We start from the raw sequence: 24899 nt of genomic DNA on the forward strand, positions 1-24899 counted from the left end.
TCTGCCTCGGCCTCCCAAAGTGCTGGGATTACAGGCGTGAGCCACCACGCCCGGCCAGCGACCCAGATTTTTATGTGAAATTTCCTGACTGTAAAATATCAACAAGTAATCCAAATGTTTAAAAAAACACTGCACAGGCCAACACAAATTTGTCTCTGGGCCAGATTCAGCCTGTAAGCACCAGTTTCTTGTCAATGGTTGTAAAACCTAGAGCAACTAAAGATATCTGCCTTTCCACCTGTCACCACAGTCGTCCTGCTGGCGGTGGAGTCGCCGGGAGAGCCACCGCCATTGCTCTGTTGTCTAGGCAAGGAAGGGCTCTACTTACGTACTAATTTCAGTAGCGATAACCGGTGAGAACTGAGAAGCCATTCCTGAAGTCAGCGACTTAAACTACCATTTGTTGTTACCCTTCACAGTTTGGGGGTTGGAGGGGCTCAGCCGGGCGGTTCTCACTCGGGGTCTCCCCTGGGGTTGCATCCAGATGGAGGCGGGGGTGACCTCAACGGAAGACCCAGCTGGCGGGACGTCCAAGATGGCACAGTCATGTGGCGGCTGTTGACACTGGGTGTTCACGGCTGCGCTGGCTGAGGCTGAGGCTGGGGCTGCGCTGGCTGGGTGGGCGTCTCAGAGCACAGCTGCTGGGCCCCAAGAAGAGCATCCTGGGAGCAAGGTTCCCAGAGGCTGTGGTGGAAGCTGTAAGGCTTTGGAGGACCCAGTCTTGGGTAACCTACGACATCATTCCACTGCATTCTGTCCATCAAGTGTGTACCTAAGCCAGCCCAGCATCAAGGGGAGGGGGTTAGACTCCCCTTTTCCACAGGAAAGACAGCCAAGAATTTGAAGCCATCTTTTTTTTGTTTTTGGTTTTGGTTTTGGTTTTGAGACAGAGTCTCTCTCTGTTGCCCAGGCTGGAGTGCAATGGCGCAATCATAGCTCACTGTAGCCTTGAACTTCTGAGCTCAAACGATCCTCCCGCCTCCGCCTCCCAAGTAGCTGGGACTACAGGTGTGCACCACCACACCCAGCTAATTTTTTCACCTGTCTTATGGTGCTGATAATTTTTAAATTTTTGGAGAGATGGGGTCTCACTATGCTGCCAATCCTCCTCCTACCTCGGCCTCCCAAAGTGCTGGGATGACAGCATGAGCCCCCGCGCCCGGCAGCCGCCTTTAATACACCAGATTTCAGCGGTGGGTTTGCAATCCTCTCCTCTGCTCATGGGGGAACATGACGCTGGCATCCTCTCTGCACACAGGCGGGTGTGCACGCTGGCATCCTCTCCTCTGCTCACAGGCAAATGTGCACGCTGGCATCCTCTCCTCTGCTCATGGGGGAACATGACGCTGGCATCCTCTCCTCTGCTCACAGGCAAATGTGCACGCTGGCATCCTCTCCTCTGCTCACGGGCAAATGTGCACGCTGGTATCCTCTCCTCTGCACACAGGCGGGTGTGCACGCTGGCATCCTCTCCTCTGCTCACGGGCGGGCATGCACACTGGCATCCTCTCCTCTGCACACGGGCGGGCGTGCACGCTGGCATCCTCTCCTCTGCTCACGGGCGGGCGTGCACACTGGCATCCTCTCCTCTGCTCACGGGCAGGTGTGCACACTGGCATCCTCTCTTCTGCTCATGGGCGGGCGTGCACACTGGCATCCTCTCCTCTGCACAAGGGCAGGCGTGCACGCTGGCATCCTCTCCTCTGCTCACGGGCAGGCGTGCACACTGGCATCCTCTCCTCTGCTCACGGGCAGGTGTGCACGCTGCTGGCATCCTCTCCTCTGTACATGGGCGGGAGTGCACGCTGGCATCCTCTCCTCTGCTCACGGGCGGGCGTGCACGCTGGCATCCTCTCCTCTGCTCACGGGCAAATGTGCACGCTGGCATCCTCTCCTCTGCTCATGGGCGGGCGTGCACACTGGCATCCTCTCCTCTGCTCACGGGCAGGTGTGCACGCTGCTGGCATCCTCTCCTCTGTACATGGGCGGGAGTGCACGCTGGCATCCTCTCCTCTGCACACAGGCGGGCGTGCACGCTGGCATCCTCTCCTCTGCTCACGGGCGGGCGTGCACGCTGGCATCCTCTCCTCTGCTCACGGGCAAGTGTGCACGCTGCTGGCATCCTCTCCTCTGCACATGGGCGGGTGCACACTCTGGAATCACGGCCGGGGTCACTCCCCTCTCGGGGCCCGCCAGAGCCTCCTTCAACGCTGGCCAGAATCATCACTTGGGCTGCCTGTGGTTTCATCCTTTCCCTCCTCCTTCTCTCCTTTTAAAGAAGCATTACTGTTGAAGGAGTCCTCTACTCGAGTGACCGGAAATACTGCCTGAGAACGGCTCCCCAGCAGGGACCCCCTTCGTGAATGTCCGTGCAGCCTGCTGTACTTTTAGGTTGGAGACAAGCATCATTCCTTCATGCATTCATTAATTCATTCACACAATGAGCATTCTGGGACGTGGAGATGGAAGTGACTCAGGTCTCAGAACCCCAAATCCACCGTGTGGAGCTCCACGAAGGCGGCTGCCCTGTCGAGACCTGCCTTGGCGCTTCTTCCAGGTCAGCAGAGACCTGCCTTGGCGCTTCTTCCAGGTCAGAAGAAATCTCCCGACATCTCCGACACCCCAGCCGGCCTGGCTCTCTCCGGCCTCTGCTGTTTCTCCTGCTCTACCCCAGGCTTCCAGATCTTTCCTTACGGTAGAGCCACAGTGGGAAGCACTGGGGATGAGGGGTAGGAGAGGCCCTGAATGTGCCCCCTCAGGGAAGGGTAATGAGGATTTGCAGGTGCAGGGGCCCGAGCCTGGGTCTCCAGCAAAACACACACTTCCTTCCCACAGGCTCTTACTCCAGCCTATTGCTTTTCGGCCTGTGTTCCAGCGGCGGTGAACATCTTCCAACGCCATCAGCAGCCCCGTCCAAGGCCATCAACGGCCCCGTCCAAGGCCATCAGCGGCCCCGTCCAACGCCATCAGCGGCCCCGTCCAACGCCATCAGCGGCCCCGTCCAACGCCATCAACGGCCCCGTCCAACGCCATCAGCGGCCCCGTCCAAGGCCATCAGCGGCCCCGTCCAACGCCATCAGCGGCCCCGTCCAACGCCATCAACGGCCCCGTCCAACGCCATCAACGGCCCCGTCCAACGCCATCAACGGCCCCGTCCAACGCCATCAGCGGCCCCGTCCAAGGCCATCAGCGGCCCCGTCCAACGCCATCAACGGCCCCGTCCAACGCCATCAACGGCCCCGTCCAAGGCCATCAGCGGCCCCGTCCAAGGCCATCAGCGGCCCCGTCCAAGGCCATCAGCGGCCCCGTCCAACGCCATCAGCGGCCCCGTCCAAGGCCATCAGCGGCCCCGTCCAAGGCCATCAGCGGCCCCGTCCAACGCCATCAGCGGCCCCGTCCAAGGCCATCAGCGGCCCCGTCCAACGCCATCAGCGGCCCCGTCCAACGCCATCAGCGGCCCCGTCCAACGCCATCAGCGGCCCCGTCCAAGGCCATCAGCGGCCCCGTCCAACGCCATCAGCGGCCCCGTCCAACGCCATCAGCGGCCCCGTCCAAGGCCATCAGCGGCCCCGTCCAAGGCCATCAGCGGCCCCGTCCAACGCCATCAGCGGCCCCGTCCAACGCCATCAGCGGCCCCGTCCAACGCCATCAGCGGCCCCGTCCAAGGCCATCAGCGGCCCCGTCCAACGCCATCAGCGGCCCCGTCCAACGCCATCAGCGGCCCCGGCCGCATTGCTGGGCTTCTGTTGTTTTGAACCAAGACACTGGCTTCCGAATTTGCCGAAGTCGCCAAACATCCACTGGGACTTGAGCTCTTTGCTGACCTCCTGTTTCTTTCCAGCAGCCCCCGGAGCAGGGACGTGCCCTCCTTCTGGACCCGAAATGATCCTCGTCACTGCCCACAGCTGCGGGTGTTTCGGCGAGAATGGGACCTTAAACTCCGCCACCCTGACGCACCCATTTCCGATGGCAGGTACAGAGTTGGGGCATGTGCTTAGGGAGCGTGCAAGCGTGAGATCCTGCTCGCCCTTGAGGGCCAGAGACGTGGGGAACATGTCAGACACACAGGAGCATACGTGTGGCTCTGCAGAGCCGGGCAGGTCACCACACAGCCTGGACAGGTCACTCATTCCTGCCCAGGGCCACCTGGGGAGCGGGTTCCTCTCAGGGAGGCCCCAGGCAGAGCCTCCGGGCGACGGGCACACTGCCGGCACTGGGGTTCCGGCCCAGTTCCTCCAGCATTAATCCGAAGGGAGGGGGCTTCAGATCGCCGGGCAGGCCACAGTTCAAATAACCATGGGACACAGGTGATGCACGTGGGCCCCAAAGTGGGGCTTAGCCCGCGAGGGTTCTTGACTTTGCCCCGGACAGGATTCAAGGGCCAGCAGGAGGTGGAAAGAACAGCTTTACTGAGGCGGCAGTGTTTGGCGTTACAGCTCCGAGCTGCTCCCGCTAGGCAGTGCGCTGAGGGTGGCAGCTCAGGGCACTTTTGCAGTCCCATTTACACCCACTTTAAATTCTATGCACAGTAAGGGGTGGGTTACACAGAGCCCCCCTGGTTAAGGGTGGTAACTTTCCGGGTCATCGGGCCACACTGCCGTGGAAAGGGGCGGGAGCTCCCGGGTGTTGTCACGGCAACGGCAAACTGACACCGGTACACTGGTGGGCGTGGCTTACGGAGAGTGGATTGCACCCCAGCCCTGTTTTAGCCAGTCCTCAATTAGGTCCAGTGTCCCAGCCCCACCTCTGGAGTCGAGTCCCACCTGCTAACTCTCAGGCATGGAGTCCCTCGCCGGCACCCGGAACGGGAGTTCACACGCGAATTCCTGCCGTGTCCTCACGACAGCTGCTCGGCCCACCCAACAGTCTGTGTGCGGCCAGCACGGACTGCGGCCCCAGCACATCCCGGGAGCTCCACGGAGCCACCTGTCACCTGCCCGTGGTGGGGCCGTGGCGTGAGGCGGCAAAAATGACTCACACACACGTCCAGATAGAGAAGCTGCCGCCGTCTTTTTAAAATTAAACTTTTAATTTTGCCATCATCGTAGATTTGAGTGCGGTTGTTAGAAATAACATAGAGAGATCCTGCGTACCCTGAATGTATGCGATGCCCCCAACAGTGACATGCTGTGTACACACAGCGCCACGCCATGGCCGGGATGCGGACGCGGTGCCATCCCCCACCCCACTCCCTCCTCAGCTCTACCCGCCCTCGCACACCCTGTGTGCACGTTTCATGCAGGTTTTTTATTTTACTTTTTTTTTTGAGATGGAATCTCACTCTGTCACCCAGGCTGGAGTGCAGTGGTGTGATCTCGGCTCACTGCAACCTCCACCTCCCAGGTTCAAGCGATTCTCCTGCTTCAGCCTCCCAAGTAGCTGGGATTACAGGCGCGCGCCACCACACCCAGCTAATTTTTGTATTTTTAGTAGAGACGGGGGTTTCACCATGTTGGCCAGGCTGGTCTCGAACTCCTGACCTCAGGTGATCCACCCGCCTCGGCCTCCCAAAGTGCTGGGATTACAGGCGTGAGCCACCGCACCCAGCCAGTTTCATGCAGTTTTATCACACATGCAGATCAGGCACCAGCCACCTTTCTAAGAAGGGAGCCTTTTGATGCTAGAGGGTGGCAGGAGTGTGAGGCCACGGCCCACCCACCCCACAGAGGCCCCAGACGGGCGTGCGGTCACAGAGCAGCACTGACTCCAGAGGGAGGGTGAGGCGGGCAGTGGAAGAGGAGAAGGTAGGAAGTGCCTCTGCCCCGGCGCACACCCAGAGCGCCCACGTGGGAAGCACATCTCACCTCCGTGATGATGTAAAAGTCGTCCCCAGGCTCTCCCTGGACCACGATTTTCTCTCCATCTTCAAACTGGACGGGCTCCAGCGCATCCGCCACGGTCAGACGTTCCCACTTCTCCAGGGACTCTGTCAGGGGAGGAGGAGGACAGGTCATCCCGGAGCCCACGCCCCCCCCGGCCACAGTCCAAGACAAGGGCCACCGCTCTTCCCGAAAGGCGTCCTCAGAAGCACCCACAGCACCAGCTCCGTGACCAGTAAGCTGCATAAGATGAGGCTGTGACGCCGTCCCCCAGCACCTCTCTGCCAGGGGGCCTGGGTTTTCTTGCAATCAGTGGGTGCCGGACGCACGCAGCTCATGTGCCCTCTTCACCAGGTGCGGAGGGAGCTATTCTGATGCTTATCCCTGGCTTAACGTAAATACCCAGCAGTGAAAACTGACTCCAGGTTAACTCAGTATGAAAATACTTTTGTTATCTTCAAAAGAATAGAGCTGCTTACATTCTTGCAAACAATGGAGTCCCAGCTAAGCCCAAAGGCTAAGTGGTTTAAAATAACTCAGAAGCCAGGCACAGAGGGCTCATGCCTGTAATCCCAAGACTTTGGGAGGCTGAGGCAGGAGGATCACTTGAGGCCAGGAGTCCAAGACCAGCCTGGCCAACATAATGAGACCCCATCTCTACAAAAAATGTTTTAAATTAGCCAGGCATGGTGGTGTGTACCTGTAGTCTCAGCTACTCAGGATGCTAAGGCTGGAGGATCGCTTGAGGCCAGAGTTCAAGACCAGCCTGGGCAACATAGTGAGATCTTGTCTCTACAAAAATTAAAAAATTAGCCAGGCATGGTGGTGTATACCTGTGGTCCCAGCTCCTCAGGAGGATGAGGCAAAAGGATCACTTGAGCACAGGGGGTCGAGGCTGCAGTGAGCTATGATCACGTCACTGCACTCCAGCTTGGGAGAAAGAGCAACACCCTGTCTCAAAAAAAAAAAAAAAAAAAAAAAAAAAAGGAAAAAAAGAAAAATTGGCCGGATACAGTGGCTCAAGCCTGTAATCCTAGCACTTTGGGAGGCTGAGGTGGGCGGATTGCCTGAGCTCAGGAGTTCGAGACCAGCCTGGGCAACGTGGTGAAACCCCATCTCTACTAAAACACAAAAAATAATAATAATAATACATGAATAACAAAATAATTCAGAATGGTAACTGCCCATCCAAAAGAAACACTGTTCATCAGGGGACTGATCAAAGAACATGGAACTGCATTTATGTTGCAAGATTAAGGTACAGTATACTTTCTACTATTTTAGGTCAAAATGCTTAATTCCCATGCCAAGTTTATATTTAAATGCTTGCCAATTCAATGTTATCTTTCCACCCTTCTCACAAGGTCTTCCCTTCCCTGTCTTTGTTCATCCCTAACCCTTGGAAGGAAAAAAAATTACTAACGTCAGATTTTATAAGAAAATAATGATCACCTGATTAACGATTTCTTTTTTGACAAAAAAAAAAAAAAAATCTTTTCTGGCCTATACAAATCAGATGCTACCTATGTAGGTCAGAAACTAAAAATAAAAAGCAAAGCATTTATTTTAGATCTAGGTTAGGAGGGAGATTTGTCTCCTTAAAAATCCCTGTCGACGCCGTTCGTTGCAAAGGAAAATGCTTCCCACGAACCCCAGGGCCGGGGCAGATTCTGCAGCATAGGGAAGGGGGCTGAGGACCCCACAACCAGAGCTGTTTGACCAGCTTCCTAAAAACAGGGTCCCCTACCAGCCGGGCGCGGTGGCTCACACCTGTAATCCCAGCATTTTGGGAGGCCGAGGCGGGCGGATCACGAGGTCAGGATATCAAGACCATCCTGGCTAACATAGTGAAACCCCGTCTCTACTAAAAATACAAAAATTAGCTGGGCGCTGTGGCGGGCGCCTGTAGTCCCAGCTACTCCGGAGGCTAAGGCAGGAGAATGGCGTGAACCCAGGAGGCAGAGCTTGCAGTGAGCCAAGATGGCGCCACTGCCCTCCAGCCTGGGCGACAGAGCAAGACTCCGTCTCAGAAAAAAAAAAAAAAAAAGTCTGTAACAGACAGAAGCTGCTGAATAATTCAGAACCCGGGCGTGCTCCCAAGCAGGTCAACACATGAGTGCACACCTGACAACTAAATGATGCAGGTGATTTTTTAGAGCAATTATGGTTTGTGTTCAGGGTGCAGAATGAGACCAGCATATGAATTTGGAGTGCTTTGTTTACTGGTTTCCTTACAAGGACAGTAATACGAGGCACTTCATTTCAGAAGTCAGCTGCAGTTAGGAAGTTCATGTCCACATATTTGATTAGCAAATGCTTACTCTATTACATTTGAAACCTGTAGTATTCTGAGTTCTGAAAACAAAAATTATCTCCTGGCTACATTAATCTTGGATGAAAACTGACAGAAGAAACCACAGGGAGATGGCACTTTTGGCCCCATTTTTTTTTTCAATAGACAGGGTCTCGCTCTGTCATCCAGGCTGGAGTGCAGTGGCGTGATCACGGCTCACTGCAGCCTTGAACTCCGGGGCTCAAGCGATCCTCCCACCTCAGCCTCCCAAAGTGCTGGAATTATAGACATGAGCCACAACACCCGGCTAATTTTTTTTTAATTTTTTTGGAGAGACAGGAACTCACTATGTTACCAAGGCTGGTCTCGAGTTCATGGCCTCAAGTGATCCTCCCACCTCAGCCTCCCAAGTAGCTGGGAGTGCAGGCGTGTACCATCATGTCCAGCTAATTTTTTATTTTGCACAGATGGGATCCATCTGCATTTACTGTGCAAACTGCAGAATAAACGCAGTCACGTGTCCCAAAAAGCACCTCACAAGGGCAGCCTGCAGCCACAGGACGAGACGTCGTAAGGCTGCGTGCACCTGCCTGGGGGGAAACCCATCGCCAAGCTCTGTGCTGGAATTCTGCAGACTCGGAGCTCCCATGCGGGACATGATGCTTCTACAGGGTCTCCTGTCCTAGGGGCCGAGCCCTGCGCGTTCAGGAGGAAAAAGCAGGGTCCCAGGAGCATCCAGGCACAAACGCCGTTCCCAGGTTTCTGATGTGGGGACAGAAATACCGAAGCCCACAGCTTCAGGCTCATCCAGGGCCATCCCTCCTGCCAAGCTGCCTGCGGAGGCACCGCCCGCCAGCCACTTTTTGGAGGACTTTGTGATGATGGTGACTGGGCAGGAAAAGGGAATCGTGCCTTGTAGTTACTCTTCTGGGAGGCCACGGAGAAGCCGGTCACATTGCTGGCTGCTGCATTAATCAGAGGAACATAAATGGGCGGACGGAGGCCACGCGGCAAGGGTGTCTGACGGCCCCTAAGATCCCGGGATGCAGGAAGCAAGAAGCCACCTCCAGCCGGGGGGTCACCAGCGCTCGCCCGGAGCAGGGAGAGGGTGTCGCCCTTCATGGCCTGCAGCAACCGTTGTCTCGACAGCGCTGGTGAATGAAGGAATCTGTGGGGGCAGGGCTGACTATTCAGTGCCTGGTGCCTGGTGGGCACCCAGCTCTGGCTCAAAGGCAGCGGGACACCCAGAAGGGCGGCAGAGGCCCTGCGTTTGGGATTTTGCATAGGGAGCAAATGTCTCCCTTTCGGACCCTATAAAATCTGGCGGACCAACTCGTTTTGTTTTTCCAAGTATGACATTTTTAAAAAGGCACTAGAATTAAAACCAGACACAAAGCCACATGGGTGAGTCCATTCCCACGAAACGTCCCGAGCAGGCAAATAATCCACAGAGACCAGGAGGGTCCGGGGGCCGCCAGGGCTGGGAGGGCAGGGGTGGTGACGGTTCACAGGGACGGGGCTCTGTCTCGGGTGAGGACGGGGCTCTGGGATGGGAGCGGTGCCGACAACGTCATGTGTAGACTCAACGGCCCTGAAATGTGCTTCAGGGAAAGGTCAAAATGGTCAGCTTGATGTGACGTGCATTTTACCACAATCGAAAGAACTGCGCGCTCCTTTCTTGACATTTCACAGAAGGATTTCAGAGAGAACAGGGGTCAAAGTCCTCCCCAAGAAGGAACACAGGCACAGCCACACTGCACACACACAGGTGCACACACCCACTCACACATGTGCACACTCACACACCCCCACACATGCGTGCACACCCATGCACACACGCACATTCACACACCCACACATGCACACACACTGACTCACATGTGCACACTCACACCTATGCACACTCACGTGTGCAACCCATGTGCACACACATACACATGCACCCACACACGTGCACACACCCACTCTCACACGTGCACACTCCCAGACACACATGCGTGCACACCCATGCACACTCACATGTACACTCCCGGGTGCGCACACACACCCACTCTCACACGTGCACACTCCCAGACACACATGCGTGCACACCCATGCACACTCACATGTACACTCCCGGGTGCACACACACCCACTCTCACACGTGCACACTCCCAGACACACATGCGTGCACACCCATGCGCACCCACATGTACACTCCCGGGTGCACTCACACCCACTCTCACACGTGCATTCACACACATTCTACACACCCATGCACACACACACGTACACCCATGCACACTCACATGCACACACTCATGCACACGCGCACACACACCTCCCATGCACACACTCACCCACACACGGGCACGGTTCTGCCTGCTCTAGCCCAAAGAGCCCCCACTGGCCCAGCTGGCGCCATCACGTATAACTCAGGCTTCAGCAGCATCTTCCCCGCCAGGCCGTTGAGCAGGTTCACCCGAAGGTGAAAGGGCCCCAGGCACACCTGAAACCCCGGCCTGCCCTGTTATCCTTCCCGGAACTGAGAGCGATGATGGCGGCGTAGAAAGGGCAGAGACGGCTCCCAGAGAAACCGCGCTTAGAAGGGAACTAGAACAGGTCAGGGAAAGCAGCTCGACCCAGCTCACACGTGTACCAGGAGCCAACACTGGCTTTCAGCTCTACACAGACTGGTGTGGAGAAAAGGCTGGGGGTGCGGCTCTGACAGCAAAGGGAGAAGCAGACAGGAAACGCACAGGATGGCAGAGACGTTGAGAAGCAGGGCAGCCCTGCCCACGGGAGAGGAGGCAGCCTCTTGGGGTTTGCCAACAAGTGACAGTGTGTGTCATCTGTGCACGTGTATGTGCGTGAGCATGCCTGTGTGTTGCACCCCAAACCTCCATAATACCAACAACACTCAACTGCCAGCCACGCAGGGAATGGGGAAGAGGCCGGGGTGGCCGGCAGGCGCCCAGATGTCGGGACACACAGCCGTGCAGGGGCGCAGCCACTGACCTAGGATGGAGACCTTGCTGAGGAACTCCTCGTACATCTTGCGTTTCCTCAGCGTGCTGCCCTGTTCGGGAGAGAGGAAAAAACAGACAAGAAGGTGAATCTTCATGCCTGGATCATCCTGACGTTTCCAGATTTCCCCAAATGACTCTCAACTTTTAAAGGAGACCCTCCAAGCATTCCAAGTCCCCAACGCCCTCGATGACTCGGAGTCTGTGTGAGCTGCCACAGTGTCCTATGCCCCCCGCCTCCCTCCTCCTGGGGGGCTTCCGGAGAAGCTCCCGGCATGGTTGCTAAGTGTCCTGGCTGGCAGCAGAGTTCCCCACCCAGCCGGGGCCCGTGGTAGGTCCACACGGTGAGCACACGGCCAGCCAGAGCTTAAACCCGGATTTCTAGCCATGAAGGGCAGGGACCTCACAAACACATCTGGAGAAACTGAGGCCAACACAGAGGCTCAAGCACATGACAGAGAAGGGAGAGTGCGGCTGACGTCAGCTAAGACCCTGGATCCAGCCGTGCCTGAAGCTGCCTCCTTACCCGTTAAAAGCTGATACTTGACTTCCCTCACCCCTGGGAAAAGCATGCTGAATCATACAATACCAACAAACAGGGCCCTGTCAGCGTTATGTGAATTAGAAATTAGAATTCATTCTAGAAACTGGGATTATAAACGTGAATTAGAAAAACACACCCCTTCTTCAAGCACACATCCCAGCAAGCTGATGGGCCCTGGTGCAAACAGGAATGAGGCCCCTGCTCTAGGCAGTTGGCTCCAGCCTGGTGTGCAGAAAGCAGCCTGGGTCTCAGCCCCTCTCAGCCCTCTGCCTGGGCCTTTGTACAGTGCACGAACTCCACAACTGTACAGAGCAGCCGCACATTCCGAAAACAGAGACACACAGTCCACCCGGACAGCAGCAAGCTTGATTTTGCTAAAATTCAAATGGTATCATCCACTGACAGAGGCCACGCGTTCGAGTAGGGTGTACGCTGGGATGTGAGTCGGACCGAGAGACGACATGCTAGTGATGAGGTTTTTCCGTGACCCTAGATAAGTCCACTGGGGTGTGGAGAAAGGAGGGAGGAGGGAACCTGCTGTGTTGAACGCCCACTCCAGGTCGGGGAGGGGGGCTCTAGGACACACTGACCCACATCGACCTCGCAACAGATAACCCTGAGAGGGGAACATACTTTTATCCTTATTTTCCAGAGGCAGAAACTGCGGCTCCGCAGGGCTGAGTGACCACCCTAGATAGGAACCCTGGAACCAAGAAGGAAAGCCTAGACTGGGCCCTAAAAGCCCCAAAGCTGCCCCCGCCTCTCAACTTGAATGGGGACGTGTTTTACCCCTTCCTGACATGCTGTTTCACAAATTCCCGTAACGCCCTGAGACAGAAAACCACAGTGAGCAGCGTTTACCAGGTGCCTCCCACCTGTGCAACTGACCACGTGCTGACCCGGGGCACACAGACACAGTGGCATGTGCAGTTTCTGAACACGTCCCTCCCCTCTCCTCCTTCCCGCTGACTGGCATGTGGAGATGATGGCTGGGGCTGCAGCAGCCATCCTGGGCCCCTGAGGAGCATCAGTAAGAGAAAGCTGGGTCCCGGGCCCCATAAGACCTTCTGATCCCCACAGCCCGAGGAGGGTTCCAGGCCAGAGCCGAGCAGCTGCTTCCTCCACCACCCACAGGAAACAGAACAAATGTAACACTGTTGACAGAGGCCACTAAGTTTGAGGGGAATTTGTTACACAGCCACAGCTAACTAATACATCCAGCAAAATTTAATCCTAAGGGTTAGGATAGGCTAGGAAACCTAGGTTAGGATAGAACACTATAAACTCTTCTGAGTCCTGCAGGCGGCTGGCGTAACACCCTGCTGCCAGGGACCCTCCCGGCTGCCACAACGCCTGGGGGCAATGGTGAAGGAGGGTCATTTATCCCACCCTCTTTTTTTTTTTTTTTTTTTTTTTTTTTTGAGATGGAGTCTCGCTCTGTTGCCCAGGCTGGAGTGCAGTGGTGCAATCTCGGCTCACTGCAACCTCCGCCTCCCGGGTTCACGCCATTCTCCTGCCTCAGCCTCTGGAGCAACTGGGACTACAGGCACCTGCCACCATGCCTGGCTAATTTTTTTGTATTTTTAGTAGAAACGGGGTTTCACTGTGTTAACCAGGAATTTATCCCACCTTCTAAGCAACGTACGTAGGAAGGAGATGTCAGGAAAGAGAGATGGACTGGACAGGAGAAGCAAGACCCCTGACACTCAGAGGAGCCCCCCAAATGCCTGTCAGTCTCCCCAAACTTTCTTCTCCTGAGAGGTGCTGTTCAAAGCATCTTCCCATCCACTCCAATCACTCACAGGAATGGAAATCGCAATCAGACACCACTTGGTGTTTACTGAGTGCCCTGGACAGGGGTGGGGGCTGGGCTCAGGGCTGTGCCCATCACATTGTCACAACTCAGAGGGCCAAGGACGAGGAGAAAGCGGAGGTGAGTGCTTCGGAGGCGTGTGTCTGAAGTTACCCACTGCCGTGGTGAAGTGGGGGTCTGCCCTGGCCCCATTTCCAGGGCCTGCACCTACCCACTGCGCCCTCTCCTGTCTCTCAATGCCACCCACAGCCAGATGCAAACTTACTTGTGTCTCCCTTAAAAAGGGACCCCTTGAGCACACTGAAGGGGGCCCCATCACATGGGAAAATGAGGGGCCACCACACAGCCCCTTCCACAGTTGGGGGTGAGGAAGAGCAGCCCTGGGGACACAGAGTGAGCATAGAGAAGGCAGCCCGCAGCCCTCCCGTGCAGCCCTCCTGGCTGGGATGGAGCGGGACTCCAGCTACTGGGGCAGGAGGCCCTGCAGGAGTGGAGCAGAGGATGAAGGAAGGGAGATGGATTGCTGCGGAAGGAAAACAGCTCAAGGGGGAAGGGCTGGAGGAAAGGCACGTGATGCTAAATGCCTGTCCCTGGAAAACTATGACAAAAATGCAAGCTCCAGTGAAATGGGGGAGGGATGGCGCGCAAGTCCCCGAGGCACAGCGGTGACTTGTGTGGGGCTCAGGCCAGGTTTTTTCCACAGTTGCTTATTCTGGACCCTGGTGGCGAGGCTGACCTTTCCCATGGGCACAGGCCATTTCCGGTAGCGTGGCCCTCCCCACTCGCTCCCAAGCCTCCCTCAATGTCCAGAAACAGACTCCTGGAGCTGCACCAAGCTTCCCACTCACAGATCAGACGACTGAGCCCAGCGAAGGTGTGGCTTGAGCCCAACTTACATGATGGGGACAAGGACCCTAAGGACACCCACCCTCCCCTGCCTTCCAGAGCCTCAGCATGGAGGACACAGTGGGCAGTCCACTCAACGTGGACAAGTACAGGTTTGAATGTGTCACCTGCCTCATTGGGCTTTGGTGAAATGAGACCATAAAAATCCCTGCCTCACTGGGTCATTATGAGAACTGAGTCTCAACAAATGTTATGTTGCTGCTAATGGTGATGGTGATGGTGGTGATGGTGATAATGGTGGTGATGATGGTGATAGTGATGGTGATGATGGTGATGGTAGTGGTGGTGATGGTGGTGGTGATGGTGGTGGTGATGGTGTTGATGATGGTGATGATGGTGGTGATGATGGTGGTGATGATGGTGATAGTGATGGTGATGATGGTGGTGATAGTGGTGGTGATTATGGTGGTGGTGATGGTGATGGTGATGGTGATGATGGTGATGGTGATGGTGATGATAGTGGTGGTGGTGATGGTGATGATGGTGATGGTGGTGATGATGGTGATGATGGTGATGGTGATGGTGGTGATGGTGATGGTGATGATGGTGATAATGGTGGTGATGGTGATGGTGATGGTGATTATGGTGATGGTGATGATGGTGATGGTGATGATGGTGGTGATGATGGTGATGGTGATGGTGATGGTGGTGATGGTGATGGTGATGATGGTGGTGATGATGGTGATGGTGATGGTGATGATGGTGATGGTGATGATGGTGGTGATGATGGTGATAGTGATGATGGTGATGGTGGTGATGATGGTGATGGTGATGGTGATGGTGGTGATGGTGATGGTGATGATGGTGGTGATGATGGTGATGGTGATGGTGATGGTGGTGATGGTGATGGTGATGGTGATGATGGTGATGGTGATGATGGTGGTGATGATGGTGATAGTGATGATGGTGATGGTGGTGATGATGGTGATGGTGATGATGGTGATGGTGATGATGGTGATGGTGGTGATGATGGTGATGATGGTGATGGTGATGGTGATGATGGTGATAATGGTGGTGATGGTGATGGTGATGGTGATTATGGTGATGGTGATGATGGTGATGGTGATGGTGATGGTGATGGTGATGATGGTGATGGTGGTGATGGTGATGGTGATGATGGTGATGGTGATGATGGTGGTGATGATGGTGATGGTGATGGTGATGGTGATGGTGGTGATGGTGGTGGTGATGGTGATAGTGATGGTGATGATGGTGGTGATAGTGGTGGTGATTATGGTGGTGGTGATGGTGATGGTGATGGTGATGATGGTGATGGTGATGATGGTGATGGTGGTGATGATGGTGATGATGGTGATGGTGATGGTGGTGATGGTGATGGTGATGATGGTGATAATGGTGGTGATGGTGATGGTGATGGTGATTATGGTGATGGTGATGATGGTGATGGTGATGATGGTGATGATGGTGATGGTGATGGTGATGATGGTGATGGTGATGATGGTGGTGATGATGGTGATGGTGATGGTGATGGTGATGGTGGTGATGGTGGTGGTGATGGTGATAGTGATGGTGATGATGGTGGTGATAGTGGTGGTGATTATGGTGGTGGTGATGGTGATAGTGATGGTGATGATGGTGATAGTGGTGGTGATTATGGTGGTGGTGATGGTGGTGGTGATGGTGATGGTGATGGTGGTGATGGTGATGATGGTGATAATGGTGGTGATGGTGATGGTGATGGTGATTATGGTGATGGTGATGATGGTGATGGTGACGATGGTGATGATGGTGATGGTGATGGTGATGATGGTGATGGTGATGATGGTGGTGATGATGGTGATGGTGATGGTGATGGTGATGGTGGTGATGGTGGTGGTGATGGTGATAGTGATGGTGATGATGGTGGTGATAGTGGTGGTGATTATGGTGGTGGTGATGGTGATGGTGATGGTGATGGTGATGATAGTGGTGGTGGTGATGGTGATGATGGTGATGGTGGTGATGATGGTGATGATGGTGATGGTGATGGTGGTGATGGTGATGGTGATGATGGTGATAATGGTGGTGATGGTGATGGTGATGGTGATTATGGTGATGGTGATGATGGTGATGGTGATGATGGTGGTGATGATGGTGATGGTGATGGTGATGGTGGTGATGGTGATGGTGATGATGGTGGTGATGATGGTGATGGTGATGGTGATGATGGTGATGGTGATGATGGTGGTGATGATGGTGATAGTGATGATGGTGATGGTGGTGATGATGGTGATGGTGATGGTGATGGTGGTGATGGTGATGGTGATGATGGTGGTGATGATGGTGATGGTGATGGTGATGGTGGTGATGGTGATGGTGATGATGGTGGTGATGATGGTGATGGTGATGGTGATGATGGTGATGGTGATGATGGTGGTGATGATGGTGATAGTGATGATGGTGATGGTGGTGATGATGGTGATGGTGATGATGGTGATGGTGATGATGGTGATGGTGGTGATGATGGTGATGATGGTGGTGATGGTGGTGATGGTGATGGTGATGATGGTGATAATGGTGGTGATGGTGATGGTGATGGTGATTATGGTGATGGTGATGATGGTGATGGTGATGATGGTGATGATGGTGATGGTGATGGTGATGATGGTGATGGTGATGATGGTGGTGATGATGGTGATGGTGATGGTGATGGTGATGGTGGTGATGGTGGTGATGATGGTGATGGTGATGGTGGTGGTGATGATGGTGATAGTGATGGTGGTGATGGTGATGATAGTGATGGTGATTATGGTGATGGTGGTGATGGTGGTGATAGTGATGGTGGTGATGGTGATGATAGTGGTGGTGATTATGGTGATGGTGGTGATGGTGGTGATAGTGATGGTGGTGATGGTGGTGATAGTGGTAGTGATGGTTATAATGCTGATGATGGTAGTGATGGTGGCAATGATGATGGTGGTACTGGTTTTTACCGGGTACACAAAAGTGTGCTGATGGGGAAAGTCAGGACGCTGGAATTCCAACCCCAGCCTGCCCATGACTCCCCATGCCCTTGGACTAGTCTTGTCCCCTCTGGTCTTCGGTTTCTCCGTGAGAAGAGTGATTGAAATGAGCAGCTGTTCCATGTGTCTCTGACCTGGGCTCCTTCTCTCTCCTCTCAAATTCCTCACCACTGCTCCACGGGTGCCATGTCCACCTTGGCCCTTGTCTGCTTCCCATTGACTAGCAGGGGGATGTCAGGTCCCTGAGCTCAGAAATGGGGTTAGACTCCCCTGCAAACAGCTGCTGACCCAGCCCTCGTCCTCAGCAGCCCCCACCACTGCCAAGATTCCTCCTCCTTCCAGAAGGTGATGATGATAAGCACGGGTCACTATGCTGAATGCTCCCCAGCGACCAGGCACCTCCCGAGATCCACACCTTCAGCTGAGCCTACTATTATCTCCATTCTACGGAAGAAACAGAGGCTCAGGGTCGGTGTGGCCTGCCTATGCCCACCGAGCTGCTAAGTGCTGAGGCCAAGAACTGAAACGAGACAATCTTGTTCCAGAATCGAGGCTCGCACGGCCAGGCCCCACACTGTCCTGGAGACAACAAGGTCGTCCTGAACCTCCACTCACACACTCAGCATCTTATCTGCTCTGGAAGAACAGAAGTGGCATCCACAGAGCACCTACTGTGTGCACCACACATCATCATGCTGCATCCTCACATGAGACTGGAGAAGGGCAGCTCAGAGCATGCAACGTGCCCAGGCTGCCCGGGACAGAGAGAGGAGCCGGGACGGTCCAGCCCCTGGGTGTTGCTTTCATGCTTCCAACACCAAGCCCACAGCCCTGTGAGGGTCAGGCAGCTGGGACAGCTCTGGATGTGTTCAATGGCATGGGGCCACTTTCAGATGGAAAATCTGCTGCAGGGAGAGGGGGCTCAGCACCACGCACAGAGAACTGGAAACATCGGTGGCCTGGCTCCCCGGGCCCTGCCTCCCCCGGTGCCTGGAGACCAGAAGACAGAGGTGGCTCTGGCACTTGGCCATGCAGCCCCACGCCCTTCGGGACACTCCAAGAGGAATGCGGCTCCCACGGCCCTGAGCACCACCGGCCCAGTAAAGGGTGTGGAGCCATAAGGGGACTCTGCTCCAAAATACATGCACATCAGCATAGCACGGCAGGACTCTGTTGCCCAAGGCACGCACAGGTGAGGAGAAGAGCTGCAGCTGAGAGCACAGAACTGAACATCGCTGCGGGCCTGGTGGGCACAGCTGCCCGTGCAGCCACTGGAATCCTGGCCTGGCGGCACTGACCTCGCCACTCCAATGTGTGGCCCTCACATGCCCAGTCCAGGGTACCAAGAGACCAGCAGGGTGGGGGCGGGGCCCCAAGAGGCCGGCACCTGGGGAGAAAACAGCCCCAGGCCTTGCAAGTCACAGCAGACGCAGACGCAGGAGATGCAGGCGGGAACCCAGCCCTCCCCGATACCCGGGTCTCAGTTTCTCCATCAGCTCTGGGTCAGAGCAGCACTAAAATGGCTGCGAGCCCTGATTTTAGAGTCCAGGGGGTGTCCTATCTTCCGCCAAAGCCCTCCCCAAGGTCCCCTCTTTCTGGCAAAAGCCCACAGCCCAGCAGGTCCAAAAAACCTCAGGAACTTGGCCCAAGACCAAGACGGTGCAGACAGCACTTCTCCGCGCTGCGGGTGCCTGAACAAACGGGGCTTCCTCGGTGGCAACGGTCTTTTCGGAAACGCCGAGCCCAGGCCCATCAGCAGCAGAAAGTGCCGCGTGTCTGCCCCCGAGAGCAGAGAGCGGGCCGGACGCCCAGGGCAGCGGCAGGCGCAATGACCCAGCCCAGGCCATTTTAGATTTCCGCCAGCCATAAAAAAAGCACTTCTTTTGAAAAATAATTTATAATTCACACTGACTGCCCAGCAATTACGCCCAGCCGGAGGAATGCAAGCGTGTTTTGCCCGGGGAACCTCAGACATTAAAGCCTCGTTCGCCCATCCATCTCTCACGGCGGGGTGACAGCTGAAGGCTGCCGGGGCCCCCGGGGGAGGACCTGGCCCCAAAGGCTGCCCCTTTTGGGATCATGTTCCTTCTGCGGCTGAGACGGTCGGTGAGGCAGGGCCGGGAGCTGGCCTCCGAGCAGGCTGGTGGGCACTGGGACCCCCACGTGGGGGCTCTGTAGTGTGTCTGCCGGCATCCCCAAGGGGGGCTTTGTGTGGGAGGGAGGAGGCAGGTGACCCCCATTTCCAGGTGCAGGGCTTTGGAGGGCGGGGGGGCTAGAAGTGGCTTCCTGACACCGGTCCCACCCACTTCCCATGAGTCGGCCCGGGGGCACGGGGCCTGGGTACCGACCCCAGCACTGCCCTGTCTCGCAGCACCGACACACAGAAAGCCTGGAAAACTGGAGCATTGATAGCAGCTGCCAGGTGCAGCGCCTCATGCCTGTAATTCCAGCACTCTGGGAGGCCAAGGCGGGAGGGTCGCTTGAGACCAGTTGGGCAACATATCAAGACTTCACCTCTATTAACAGAAAAAAAATGGAAAAGAAAAATATATACAGCAGCCACTTCTCCAGCCTGGAGACGCACTGACAGTGGGGTGAAATGGCTGGTGATGCCCGACCCTCCCCACAACGGCCCCAGATGGCTGCATCACGGCCTCATCCCCTCACACTTCAAAGCCAGGAGGAGCAGATTCACACCACAGCCACGCACCCCCAAAGCAATGAGGTGAAGCCCACCAGAAAGCCAGCCCCAGCTCCCACGCACGGCTGTGGGGTTGGCAACTTCCGTCTGAAGGCACCGCTGTGGAAGCCAGCGTGACAGACCCCAGGGCCAATGAGAAGAGAAAGAGGCCCAGGCAGGCAGAGCAGGGGTCACCAGCTGTGAACGGTGCCCACTCTTCCTCCTGCCAGGGCCTCCGTGAGGTGGACAAAACAGGCAGGTCCCGGCTCTGGTCCCCCCATGGATCACGGTCCCCCACGTGCACACTGTGGGACCCTCAGCGTAACAGGCAGGTCCCGGCTCTGGTCCCCCCATGGATCACGGTCCCCCACGTGCACACTGTGGGACCCTCAGCATAACAGGCAGGTCCTGGCTCTGGTCCCCCCATGGATCACGGTCCCCCACGTGCACACTGTGGGACCCTCAGCACATCACGGCTGCCTCAGAGCTCCTGAGCCCGCCGTCCTGCCCCGAGTGAGGGTATGCACAGGCCCTCCCGGCTGCCGTGGCCTCAGGTGGACACTGCAGGGCACTAAGCCCCAGTCGAGGCTCGGGGACCCGCCGTGACCTTAGCAGCATCCTCGAGGCTACAAGTGACAAACCGCTTGTGCTGAGAAATGGAGAAGCCGCATCCCCTCCCGGCCCCACTGGCTGTGCGGAGTCACTCCGGACTCTGGTCAGCAGGGGCTGAGGGGCGGGGGGGTCCAACCTCCACCCAAGACTCAGGTTCCAAGGAGGTCTTGGGCTCTGGATACCCCAGCACAGCCTCCACCCCAGAATTCTACATCCACTGCTTCCAAACGCTGGGGTCCCGGGTAAGGATCAGGGTGAACAGAGGACCCCAAAGCTTACAAGAAAGAAAAACCAGGCCGGACATGGTGGCTCACACCCATAGTCCCAGCACTGTGGGCGGCCAAGGCGGGAGGATCACTTGAGCCCAGGAGTCTGAGACCAGCCTAGGTGGCCTAGTGAGACCCGGTCTCTACAAAAAAAATTTTTGTAATTAGTTGGGCGTGGTGCACACGCCTGTAGTCCCAGCTACTTAGGAGGCTGAGGAGGGAGGACGGCTTGCACCAGGGAGGCGGAGGTTACAGTGAGCCGAGACTGCGCCACTGCACTCCATCCTGGGTGACCTCTGAGACCCTGTTTCAAAAAAAAAAAGTAAGAAAGAAAAAGCAAGTTTGGGGAGCACTGGCCCCGGGCTGGGCCCCTGCCTGGGAGCCTAGAGGTGGGGTCACCCCATCCTTCCTCGGATAAAACGTGAAGCGGTGGAGGGAAGAGACGGGCATCAGGGAGCCTCCCAGATCAGACACTCTGGGATCCTAAACCGGAGTCAGAGTTCACATTTTGGGCGGTGGTCCGCTTCCTGGAGACACCGGACCGGGTCTCCCGCATCCCCCAGGTCCCAGCACGTCCCATCTCGGGGTTAAGGCAGAAACAGGAGCAGCGTGAGGAGCTCGGGGCCGATACAGAAACAGACACCATCCTGCAAATGCTCCCGTCCAAACCAGCCCGGCGCGGCCAGCTATTCTTAGCGCACAGGGACCCAAAATTAAAACAGAGGAAGCGCCAGCTCCCTCGGCGGTTTGGGAACTTCCCTGAATATAGGTTCCAGCCACAAAAATCCCACAGCCGGGAGCGACAGGGCGTCAAGGATGGCGGGGAAACGGCTTATGCAACGCTGGGCCAGGTGCGCCCAGAGGAGACGGGAACCGCTGTGCCCTCTTCCTGCCCCAAAACCGCTCCAGCCCCTCTCGGAGGGAGGGTGTCTCAGGGGACCCCTCCCACGCGGTGACAGAGGCCTCCCGGTGAAGGCAGGAGTGAGCCGGTTCAGACAGAAGAGAGAGCGTGCGACTCCTCCGAGGAGGCTGCACATCATCTGCTCTGTGTACTGGAGTATCCCCAGCAGCACAGGAGCCCCAGACCCAGGGTGGGCACCCGAGCAATGCCCCATAGGTGCATGAATGAGGAGCTCATGGGGCGCAGAGTCTGATGAAACAGCGGCCCCAAAGACTGTGCGAACGCGCCATCCACAAAACACAAGAGCCGGCATCGCCGTGGGGCCGGGACAAGCCAGTGCCAGCAGGACACCGTGTCTCAGCCGGCCCAAGGCCATCAAATCCTTGTTCCCCGATCAGACGACGCACTCCTGAGAGGGAAACCTGGGGCTGAACTTGCTGTCCCAGCTCACGGGGCTCCATCCTAAACCGTCCCCGGGGACTCTCCCCAGGCCTGCCCTCGGGTGTCCTGGAACTGTGGCTCCCTCCTTAGGAATCACACCCAGGCTGGCCTTCCGGGAGACAGCCAAGCCCCCTAGAAGACACCAGGCCATTCACCTCCTGCCACAGCAACCAGGCTGGCCTCGGGCATGGAGTGGAGGGAACCATCCCAGGGAGGGGATGGAGGAGAGGCCGAGGACCCCGGCAACACCCACCCAGCTCACCCCCTCCTCGGCCAGGCTGGACCCCGGGACCCCAGGCCCCGAAGGAGACGGCTCGGAGCAGACGCTGTCCGGGGCTGCCTTGGCAACAAGCCCACCGCCACCAGGTTCTGCTGTGTCACCCCCAACCAGCTCAGAGGAGCCCCTGGCCCAGCGGTCAGGGCTGGGTAAGGACAGAGAGGAGGGGTGCGGCCACCCAAACCACAGGCGCTGGCTCCTGGAGGCCTCTGCCCAGCGATGGGACAGAAGGAGCTGCGGAGGAGACCTGGGGCCATAAGGGGACACCCCCAAACTATGAAGGAACCCCAAGACCATGAGGAGACCTCCCAGACCACAAGGGGACTCCCCAGACCACAAGGGAAATCCCAAACCATAAGGGGATCCCTAGACCATGAGGGGACTCCCCCAGACCATGAGGGGACCCCAAATTATGAGGGGACCCCCAAGACCATGAGGGGATCCCCTAGACCATGAGGAGTCCCCCCCGATCACGAGGAGACCACCCAAACCACAAAGGGACTCCAAACTATGAGGGTTCCCAGACCCCACCAGGGGACCCCAGACACTGTGGCAGGCCCAGAGCTTCCCAGGACGAATGGCCGCACGGGCTGCTCACTGGATGGCCCCAAACCGGCCCAGGGAACCGGGTCCACATCAGCTGTGGTCACAGCTGCCCTCAAGCTCCCATCGTGGCTCCTGTGCACTCTGACAGGGTGGTTCCTGCAGAGGCTGCGGGTCCTCAGCCTGGAGCCCTCCCCGCCGTCTCTGGACAGCGCCTCACTGCCCCATCCGGGAAGGCCTCCTCATCCACACACGCTCCGCAGCCTTGACCCAGCCCTGTGCTGCTGCCCGACCCGGGAAGGCCTCCTCATCCACACAGGCCCCTCAGCCCTGGCCCAGCCCTGTGCTGCTGTTCGTCGGCCCTCGCGCTCCTGGGCTGCTTCTGGCACCCGGGCGTCCTGCCCTGAGGCTCTGCTCAACGCCGCCTTATCAGGGGGGTCTCTGAGGCCCCTCCACGGAACAGCAGTACTCCCCCCCCACCACTCCGTCCACCTCCACCTGCTTCTCGGCTTGGTCCTTCTCCACAGGCATCACCCTCTGGGGCTGGGTGTTCACGGCCGCCTCCACCAGGACAAGACTCCAGCTGCCCTGCCTGTGTTCCCCACGGACCTGCACCCAGAACAGGGCCTGGCAGGTGGGGTGTGTGCGGGGAGGGCGTGGAGGGTCTCCTCTCCCTGGAAAGGGTCCTCCCCAGGCTCCCCACGAGCTCACCTCCAGGAGCCCCTGCAAACACCAGCCGTGGCAGCTGAATCGGCCCATAGCCCCTCGCCGCCCACAGCAAGCACAGGCATACACACGCGTGTGCACACAACACACACGGTACAGGGTACGTGGCTCAGAGTAGATCTGGCTGCATATAAGAAAAAAAGCTAAAAGCCCAAGAGTCAGTCCCCACACACAGGAAGCCCGTGGCTGAGCAGCCACCGTGTCAGCAGGGAGCCATGCTCCTCACACCTCTTTGCTCCACCACCACAGTGAGTGGGTTTCACACTCATAGTCACCTCTTGGCCCAATATGGCGGCTGGAGCACCAGCCATCACAACCACAGTCCAGACAGTGGGAAGGAGAAAAGGGAGGACGGTGAAGGGGCCTCCCCAGCCACCTGCCTGTCTTCTAAGAAGCTTCCAGAATCCCTCCACCCCTTTCCACTCCTCTCACAGGCCAGATCTGTCAGGGAGGCTGGAAGTGTCTTTTCTCCAGGTGTGCCCCCACCTTGAATAGAGCTAGGGTTCCCAGGGATGCCTGGCTGAGGGTGGGTGTTGGCCCTCTCTGTGCTTGGGCACCAACTCACCATAAGGATGCGCCGGTAGCTGTCCCGGTCGATCCCCCAGAGCTTGAGGTCTGTCTTGGCTTTCACAGTCGCAGCCCTGGGGGTGCCGTAGATGAGCGCCAGCTCCCCAAAGCTGCCTCCCTCGCTGATGTTGGTCACCCACTCTCCGTTCACATACACCTTTGGGAAGCAAGAGAGAGAAGCGTCACGGGGGCCAGGCAGGCTGACCTCCTCTGCATCCCGTACAGAAAGTCCCCCTAAGCTCTCTCCAGAAGGGGGTCCCTGCAGGGCGGGGCACAAACCCTTTTGCTTGTGGGTAGAACCCTGCGTTCCCCAGCAATGGGCCTGTGGACCCCAGTGCCCACCCCACCCCCAGCCCTGCTGAGAGCTACAGTGGGACAGCATCAGACCTCCACAGCAGGAGGGCCAAGTCGCCAGTGCCAATGAGACAATCACACCAGAGGCGGAAGCACCCGGCCCCTGCTCTGCGGCACAGCGGCCCCAGCCTGCCTCCCAGGCAGTGTCTGATTCAATTCATCAACTTCTCACTCAGCCTCTCTGGGCCT

The 24899-nt window shown here is 57.0% G+C and overlaps 1 protein-coding gene across 3 annotated transcripts in view; it reads right to left on the bottom strand.

The window, feature by feature from the left end:
* Window positions 1-24899, bottom strand: part of PRKAR1B (protein kinase cAMP-dependent type I regulatory subunit beta) — a 185887-nt gene that overhangs the window by 25917 nt on the left and 135071 nt on the right. For all 3 annotated transcript variants that reach the window (XM_054494877.2, XM_054494876.2, XM_054494875.2), the window contains exons 7-9: window positions 24355-24513; window positions 11110-11170; window positions 5805-5926 (exon numbers count right to left, since the gene is read on the bottom strand). In XM_054494877.2, the coding sequence (XP_054350852.1) occupies window positions 5805-5926; window positions 11110-11170; window positions 24355-24513 (342 nt within the window). The remainder of the gene's footprint in view (window positions 1-5804; window positions 5927-11109; window positions 11171-24354; window positions 24514-24899) is intronic.

This window comes from Pongo pygmaeus, chromosome 6 (assembly GCF_028885625.2).
Source record: "Pongo pygmaeus isolate AG05252 chromosome 6, NHGRI_mPonPyg2-v2.0_pri, whole genome shotgun sequence".
Taxonomy (NCBI): Eukaryota; Metazoa; Chordata; class Mammalia; order Primates; family Hominidae; genus Pongo; species Pongo pygmaeus.